The sequence below is a fragment of the Porites lutea genome, chromosome 1 (genome assembly GCF_958299795.1).
Source record: "Porites lutea chromosome 1, jaPorLute2.1, whole genome shotgun sequence".
In the NCBI taxonomy this organism is placed as follows: Eukaryota; Metazoa; Cnidaria; class Anthozoa; order Scleractinia; family Poritidae; genus Porites; species Porites lutea.
Genome location: NC_133201.1, coordinates 7,085,996 through 7,094,920, shown reverse-complemented (window position 1 = coordinate 7,094,920; position 8,925 = coordinate 7,085,996). Strand labels below are relative to the sequence as shown.

The window sequence follows — 8,925 nt, the reverse complement described above, 5'->3', positions numbered from 1 at the left end:
CAACTTCAAAAATAATGCTTAGGAGACATATTATTTGTTTGTCTCGGATCTCTGATTTTGTCGTTTACTTGTACTTTCTTTGCTTACTTTAAGTTCCATAGCGATTGAGGGCGAGTTATTAGCAAAACAGGACTGCCGTACCCTTACAATAGTCCATAAAACAAAGAAAACGTAGAAATTATATTACACGGGTGATGACCCAAAAATAAATATACTTTGTAGCGTCCAAGATTTGAAATCTTGAAGATCTCAACAGAAAACACGTTAAATTCACAAAAACAATTTAGACCCGGAAAACGTCTGCTCTCGCAGGCTAATCGCGGGCTATCCCACTTCAGGGTTTGGTATTCCGATTTACCTTGTACAGAAGCAAATAACAAAATACAATATTAAAGTAGTGCCCAGTGGTTATTCTTTTAATGCTCACATTTAACTAAGTATTTCATCAACGAGCCTAAACATTAGAATCACTATTTGCAGTATAATAAACATAGCACCACAGGAAGGCACACTGCACCAGGGGCACCCAACGACTGTTTTCTGCGAAATGTCTGTTCGGAGAAGCAAATATTACCTAGAATTTTCTTTTACTTGAGAACAGCTAAAAAATTCTAGATGGCCGTTCCATTCATGCACAATTTTCGAAGCTTATCACAGTAATAAATTCCCTACAATTTTCTGAAGTTTAATTTTTCACATTTCATTCCCTAAGTTAGGCTATTTTTCGTAGCAAATAGGAAACCTAAAATTTTCGGATTCAAAAATATGATCGAGAGAGAAATCAAAACAAATCTCACTTTCGTAATACGTTATAAATTGCTCTAAAAATTTCGGGAATATAATACTGAAGCCCTTGTAATTTCGAAAAGACTCAAGTTCCCTTAGAATGACCGAACAGATACAAATTTCATAGCGCCGCTTAGAATGCATTTCTAGAGATCTCAAAGTACTCTGGATAGCCTAAAAAGTATTTTAATATATATTTGGCAGGAAACCGTCGTTGGGTGCCCCTGACTGCACGTCACACTTTAGGATTCCAAGTTACAACAATAAACACTGTCACGGGAAAGTAAGACTGCATGAGAGCTATTTTCAAGGATAAGCCGTCTTTACTTTCTCTACTTGTTACATGCAATACAGATAAATTAATTGTAACTTATTTGGACTGAATAACGTTGACGTTCAATCTGTTCTGAAGGATGCTTCAAAAAAACATCTAAACCTTTTTATAAAGGTGGGTAAAAATATATTTTGCTGAATGAAAATCTTATGCGATTTACTTCTCAATCAGGTCCCAGTTGTTCAAAAGGTAGATAACGTATCAATCGGATAAATCTGTATCCACTGGATAGAGTGGTTTTCGTTTGAGTGTCGTAAAACCAAAACCAAAGTAATTACTCTGGCCAATCACATAGGACACAGACAATACATTGAACCAATCAAAACTCGAAGTAATTACTTGTGGCTGACGCAAAGCGCGGGAAAATGCATGCGAGCGCGTCACAATTGGCTTTGGTTTTACTTCTGATTGGATGAAAAGGTGGCGCGAATCTTTTAAGCCAATCGCATTGTGTAGAAAGTGCAAAACCAATTACTTTTCGACATTCAAATGAAAACCGCTCTATAGAGCGGTTTTCACTTGACTGTCGTAAAACCAAAACCAAAGTAAATACACTAGCCAACCAAAGGGCGTAGTAAAACCAAAACCAAAACCAAAACCAATCCCTTTCGACAGTCAAGTGAAAACCGCTCTATAGCGCAATTAGTTTCCCGATACATCGTGGCGACTGCAGTAACAGAAATCTTTCAAAATCTAGGCTTTTCGTGAACGGTCCTTATTTGCTTCTTCATCTCTACTATGAGTCTTGGCTAAACAAAGGATGGCGGCATATCGGACAGTTTCGTCTGAAACACAGAAAGAAGCAAACAAATTAACATTTATCTGTAACACTTCGGGCTGGGGCTTGAAGAGAAGTGGAAGACAGCTGTGGAGACTCTCCTCTAAGTTAGTCTTCATTTTTGGAGACAATCAGACTGAATACAATTTAAGGAAGAACGCAGACAAATTCTATGGGGCAGATATTTAAACAGAGTTTAGCCGGTGTTTAACAAAACGGCGTTCCAAGCCATTTTCAGTTTGTCAAACTTTTTTATGTTAACACCAATTATCGTGAACAGTTTCATAAAAGCATAAGGCGTAGACTAGAAAAGCATTTGTCTTCTTAAAACAACCCTTCTAAGGAGGAGATCTGAATGTCCAAAGACTTCCTAAACCGCGGTCTAAGTCAGTCAACTTGGTTTAAATAACCGACCCTATCTGTTTAGTCAGACGAGTATATTACCTGTAGGACAAAGAGGGCAGATAACTTTCTTACATTTCGAGATTTTAACTAGTATGATTTTTTTTTCTGCAAGAGCGTTTTAATAAATTATTATTATTACTATTATTACTAGATAGTGAGAGGCGCGGTACAAGGAGTTAAGTTTTGATGCACGCCCTTGATCCTTGGGGTTTTTTCTTGGTACTCCGATTTTTCCATCTCCTCCAAAGCAACATTCCCGAATTCCATTTCAATCGAAAATGGCCTGGTAGACGAAGCACCAATGTGTAGATGTGCTATCTATACTTAAATCAGCTCATTTAGAGTGGTTTTCGTTTGAGTGTCGTAAAACCAAAACCAAAGTAATTACTCTGGCCAATCACATAGGACACAGACAATACATTGAACCAATCAAAACTCGAAGTAATTACATGTGGCTGACGCAAAGCGCGGGAAAGTGCATGCGAGCGCGTCACAATTGGCTTTGGTTTTACTTCTGATTGGATGAAAAGGTGGCGCGAATCTTTTAAGCCAATCGCATCGCGTAGAAAGTGCAAAACCAGTTACTTTTCGACACTCAAATGAAAACCGCTCTATACATTACAATTCATTACTATTTATTTATATTTATCTACTGCTGATGGCCACTTACACTCCGTTCTGAATCATAGTAATGGCGCACTCCTTATGGACCTTGTGCGAGCATGGCAGGATCTGGCAACCGCTGAACGCATCCTGTGTAGAGTACAGAAAGTTGATTTAATTACAATATTTATACTACTAGTACAGGTAATAGCATGATTTGTAGTGATATTTGGCATAAATACCACGAGTGATATTTCAAAATTGTTATACGTAATTTCACGAGCCACAAGTGAAATTTGAGACAATTTTGAAATATCATGAGGGGTATTTATGCCAAATATCATGTACAAATCCCGCTATTATTTGTTTATACTACTAACCGCCAAAGGTTTGTAATTTTCACATGTAGGTATTTCAAATTAAGCTGAAATACCACTGCTATAAGCCAATCAAATTGCAGAAATTTCTCCTGTAGTAGTATAACATGAGAAATCTCTGCAATTTGATTGACTTAGAGCAGTGGTATTTCAGTTTAATTTGAAATACCTACATGTGAAAATTACAAACCTTTTGCTCTTAGTAGTATAAACAAATAATAGCATGATTTGTAAACTACGTGATATTTGGTATAAATACCACTTGTGATATTTCAAAATTGTCTCAAATTTCACTCGCCTAACAGCTCGTGAAATTATGTATAACAATATCGACATATCACTCGTGGTATTTATGCCAAATCATGACTACAAATCATGCTATTACCTATACAAACATAAGTTTAGACTCTTTTTCGCCTAGCTTAATTTCAGTGAAGAAAAGGCATGTACTATAGATATGGTGGCACACTCTTCCTTGCTACTGTTCAAACTGGGTTTGCCAAAACTATCTGTTAGAAGCGTATAAAGGTTTGTTACCTCAGACACAAACGTTTTATAAATTATTTGTGGTTGAAATTAAGCAGTCAATGTTTATGCAACTGTCAGTTGTAATGCCGCTACCACGGATGCTAATAACAGAAAATTTAAACGACACTTAAAGCGAATTTAAGAGCGCTCATTTCACCGTCCCTGAAGACATTTGAAATGCTTAAAGGAAGTCATTACGGTAGTGCACCATACCAAACAACACACACTGACGTGGTCTCCACCACACACACTCATTTGTCACTTACTTTAGTCTCCGTTATAACCTTCCACACATGCCAGTTAAGCAACGATACAGGTTTGAACCTTAGCTCGTCATGCCATTTTATCAGTTCTGTTTCCTAAGTGCAAAATAGTCAGTCTCCACTTACCTCTAAACATATACAACACTCGTCGTGTCCAGAATCTGGCCTGCACTTATGTTTCCCTTCAAGTCGTTTGTCCAGACACACGTTGCAAACATCACAGTGAAACGATTTGTCCTTGTGTGTACTGTTCAAGACAAAAAACATAAAAGATTTATAGATGTTCGTCAGTTTTAGGTAAACGAAACCCTTACAGAGCCAATAATCGTTATGGTCTTTCTCTAGTGCAGAAAAAAACTTCCAATGCTATCACCGTGATTACATGAATTTGCACTCGCAAACACGTCCCCATTACGCACATGCGTGAAGTCGTATCTAGGTTTAGCTAGAGCGTTTATTTCAAAATGCAATCACCTCCTTTGGTTTTCAGGCCATCAACTAACGACTCTACAAAACTAACGGCAACAACGAGAAAGATGGACTGACTTTTCTTAAGTTATCCCTTGAGTCCTTTGTATATTGCCTGTGTTATTTTAGAAGAGGTGACAAAGTTTTGTGTTCTTAGGCCCACGCAAAACGTCGAACTTTTCATGAGACGAACCAAACTTAGTGAGTTAAGATTATGAGAAGTTCGAGGTTTGGCCTGGGTCGACGTCTAAAGAAGGAAGCTAAAGGAATAGTTTTAACTATTTTAAAAAAAATGGTTGAAACTGAGTATCAGAACTCCTAACCGCAATAACGTACCTGCAAATACCACATTTATCGCAGTGAAATGGCGTTTTTGCCACCCCGGTAAAATGTTTGCATATGAAACAGAAATACGCTGACATTTGTTCGCCGCAGCCACTGCAATACTGGCTTCCTTCATTGATCTAAATTTCCCAAAAAAGAGGGAGAGAGAGACAGACGGAAAGGGAACAGGTAGTTACGACAAGTGCAAAAATAACTTGACGTAGAGTAGGAAACCCTGTCAGCTGTATGCTCAGCTCCGGGTGATACGATTTCTTGCAAATTTTCATAGCGGAGCTCTCGCGCGCGAAGCGCGCTGCGGAACACCATGGATAAAAAAATGTGGTAAACTATCCATCCTAAAAAGTTTGGTAATCACGTGACCGTACACCGACCGACCGCCCGCCCGACCGTTTTAACGTCGTCCTGGGGTACCAGGGCCTCTATTCCGAGACTTCGTGTAATTTTTTTTATAAGTTTTTTTTTTTTTCAATCCAACCGACCGACCCAATATCAGGAAACGCATTCGACGCTAAACGAAAAAAAAGGGGGATGGCCTTATGTAAATGGCAACTTGAAAGAAAGAAAAAAGCACCGTGTTAAAAGGCAATGACTCCGTACAATATCGGTATAACTCTATTTACGATTACATGAAAATTGACAACTTTTCCCTTCATTGTGTCTTTTTCTGTACTGAGAATTTGTATACTTTCTGCAGAAAAATTGCCTCTCAATTTAGTGAAAGAAAGAAAAATGATAGGTCGCTATACTGGTTTAAGAGATAAATGAAGATTTACCTCTGGCGATCTCCACCCCCAAAGCGAAAGTCGCCATTTTTAATGTGCGCCTGCTAATCAACCGTGCAATTAAGCGCAGTAAGAGTGCGCGAAGCAATTCTTAGGAATAACCTTAAGAACAAAGCCACTGACCTCTTCTTCGTGTCCACAGATGCCACACTTGACATGCGTCGCATTATTCGCCTTCCTGTCATCAGTATCACACATCCCCGATGAATTGTGACAGCGGTGACACGGGTAGAATATTCCACAGCAAGGAAACTTCATAAGGCAACGCCGCTGATAATGCTCGCACTGCCATCGCGCGCTCTCTTGCACCGGTGCCCGTTCTCCCCCAAACCACCTTGTATCCCTGTCTTCATTTTGTAGTGGTTCCTTCCTTTTTCTCTCCTTCTTTTCTTTTTCTCTCCTTTCTCTTTCCCTTATTTCTCTCTCTTCTCTTTCTCTCCTTTCTCTTTCTCTCATTTCTCTTGCCTCTCTCTCTCTTTGTTCTCTTATCTCTCTTTTCTTTCGCGCTGCCTCACGCTGCGCTTTTGTTCTTTCTTCGCGTTCTCTCATAACCCTTTCAACTACTGCGAATGCCTCCGCCACCTTGCGTTCCAGTGCAGCAAGTGAAGGATCATCCGGGAACTCCGGTGATGATGCCTTAGATCTCTGCTCCTCTCTTCTTGAAGCAGATGAAATGATCGGACAAACATCTTGGTTTTCTGTAAAGGAATTGGGTATATAAGGCTCCATGAAACGTTCTTGCAAGTTTTCAGGCAACACACTGGATTGGTAGCTGTATGGAAGTACACTCTGAGATGTTATACTCGCATTAGGCTGCAACACGGTGACTGGTGTAGTGATGCTGGGAAATACCACCGGCGCATGCGATTTTGCTGTAGGCAACCTTGATACAGGTGGCCCATCGGGCACAGGAAGCCCACCATAAGTGGAACTATTTACATGCGACCCATAAGAATTATTGGCCGAGTAACGCCACTTGGGTTCAGAGGCGCTTGCCATCGCAGCATGTGTGTTAAATAAGCTACCAGATATGGTGTCATTTGTAGCTGGAAGGCTATCGGATATTTTGAGACCAGTAAACGCCCCTGCCCCACTTGCAAACCACGGATCGATATGATTAAATGACGTTTGTTCTTGTGGATTAAAATTTGAGCTATTCATCTCCCTCGAAGGTTGACTCCAAAACTGCCAGCTACTTTGCCCCCCAGTTTGATTACCGACGACGGAAGGGTGCAGTCCACTCGAGTGACGCCATCGATGTCTAGTTTCAGAAGCGTCAGGAAGTGGCAGGCTCCACGTGGGCCATTCCGCACGCGACGTGGATTTTTTCGGAATATTAAAATCACCAGTCTGCGAGGCATATTGTAGACTTTGATCTGTCGTATGTCGCGCAAGGAAATTTGGATTGATACCTGTCGCATCTAGGGATGGTATTCTGCTATTGTAAAAGTAATATAAATCTGCCCTATTTACTCGAGGTAACCCCGGTGACGAACTCTTCGGTCCCGGGCTTGGTGGATAACTTGTCGTCGGTACCTTTGCAGTATCCTCATTACTCGTGAGCAAAGTTTTCGCTCTAGCCCCCAATGGCTTTTCTTTACCATTGTTACCCGCTGTAGTCATGGTTGAGTTACCGGCATCCCCTGCAAGGAAGAGGATTGGCGAGGTCAGCAGGCAATAACAGCATCAAAAGTAGCAAACAAAATGGACCAACGAATAACGAACACCAAACAGCAAACTAACATATGGCATATTTTTCACAATCCTGCTAAAAAGTTAAAAAATAAAATCAAATTGCTTCACACTTTGCACTCCAGAACATGCAACTGCTCCATGGGCTACCAAAAACATATCGCTTCTTAGATGTTGTCCACTTAAAATGGGATTGATTCCAGACTCTCTCCGAAATTTCAAAAAGATAGAACAACATGAATTATAAACGCATAATTTTTTTTCTGTATATGAAATCCCCTCGACAAAGAAACTACCTCGTCTTTCATTGTAATATTTTAAAACTCGTTTTAAAAAAGTATAAAAAGCGATGGCTTATGCAACGTTATGCCTTTAGAAAACAATTACAACATGATTGATTGATGGAAATACTACTGATGATCAAGCGACCTGACATTAGCCAAAAAACGTTTTGCAGCTAGCCCTCCCATGACACACTGCTCCCCTCATTATGATAGCATCCCCTGAGAAAGAGGCAGTACACCTTCAGGTAAGAGGCGAACACTGTCAAATGTTATTACTAGGAATTCGCCTAAAAACAGCCAAAACACAACCATATGGTGGTTAGCTCCTCCAACTACGTTCAAGCGCCAATCAATGCTATTGCAGTTTACCGGAGTTATGGGGCAACTACTACCTTCAAGAAATTAAATAAGGGAGTGAAAAGAAGAGAACGCCGAGAATATACATGCACCTACTAACTGCAATAACATTGGCCGCATTTACACTAGAAGACGTCTTAAACGTCCCGACGCATTAAACGTCTGAATGTTAAGTGCGTTGTTAAGTGCGTCCCGTTTTTATATTCAACGCCTGAGACGACTAATTCATCTGTTAAGTGCGTCGATCGGACGCACTGAACTCGTCTGACGTTTAATGCGTCTGCCTTTTGATTTCCCGTATTTATACTAGACGTCTTAGGCGTCCTCTAGTATAAATACGGCTATTGTCACAGTTGCTAAAATGCTACAACGAAAAAAGTAAAAAGCCAAATAGGAATTATTTAGACTTATAAATACATCTGTCTGAATTTATAAAAAGATAACTACAGAAATTTCAAGTGCGTTTTAACAATAATTCAGTGACCCTTGAGGTGAATAAAAAGCAGTTGAAAGTCGCTAGTTAGGGCTTAAAACGGACAAATTAATCGCTGGCAACACACGAAAAGTTGCTCTTGGCAAAAGCGACAGATTTGTAACGAAATGAACAACAATTAAAAGCACAGAAATAATGATTGTTGTGTCGACCTTTTAGTCTCTCAAACTATGAGGCTCATAGCGGGATGCCCGACTAAAAAAGACCTAGAATCCACCTTTCCTGGCCCCACAATAGGTTGTCTAAGACAAAATTACTTCAACTAAACGCTCACAAAGCGTTTTTATGCTTGTACACAATATTCTTATAACACGAGTGCCACGACATACCAGAAATCTGTCTGTCAACAACTTCAGGAAATCGAAATTTACCACGTTCGCGGCACTGATAAAAACCAACCAGGCTAAATACGGGCGAAATATCATAAAAT

At 39.9% G+C, this 8,925-nt stretch overlaps 1 protein-coding gene across 1 annotated transcript; it reads right to left on the bottom strand.

Moving 5' to 3' along the window:
- Window positions 1-1,758: 1,758 nt before the first annotated feature.
- On the bottom strand, window positions 1,759-7,299 carry LOC140943936 (uncharacterized). Its single transcript, XM_073393047.1, has 5 exons — window positions 5,793-7,299; window positions 4,879-5,006; window positions 4,201-4,321; window positions 2,974-3,056; window positions 1,759-1,905 (listed from the first exon to the last, which is right to left on the bottom strand). The coding sequence occupies exons 1-5, from the start codon at window positions 7,290-7,292 to the stop codon at window positions 1,857-1,859; spliced, it is 1,881 nt and encodes a 626-aa protein (XP_073249148.1). The 5' UTR covers window positions 7,293-7,299; the 3' UTR covers window positions 1,759-1,856.
- Window positions 7,300-8,925: the final 1,626 nt, after the last annotated feature.

What these genes read in the sequence shown, in the direction of transcription:
- LOC140943936 (XM_073393047.1), bottom strand. Translation starts at nt 7,292, where the DNA reads ATGACTACAGCGGGTAACAATGGTAAAGAAAAGCCATTGGGGGCTAGA. An exon ending in TCTGTGGACACGAAGAAGAG is followed by an intron (nt 5,007 to 5,792) that starts GTCAGTGGCTTT and finishes TGGGAAATTTAG; the next exon opens with ATCAATGAAGGAAGCCAGTA. An exon ending in AGTGTTGTATATGTTTAGAG is followed by an intron (nt 3,057 to 4,200) that starts GTAAGTGGAGAC and finishes TACTCTACACAG; the next exon opens with GATGCGTTCAGCGGTTGCCA.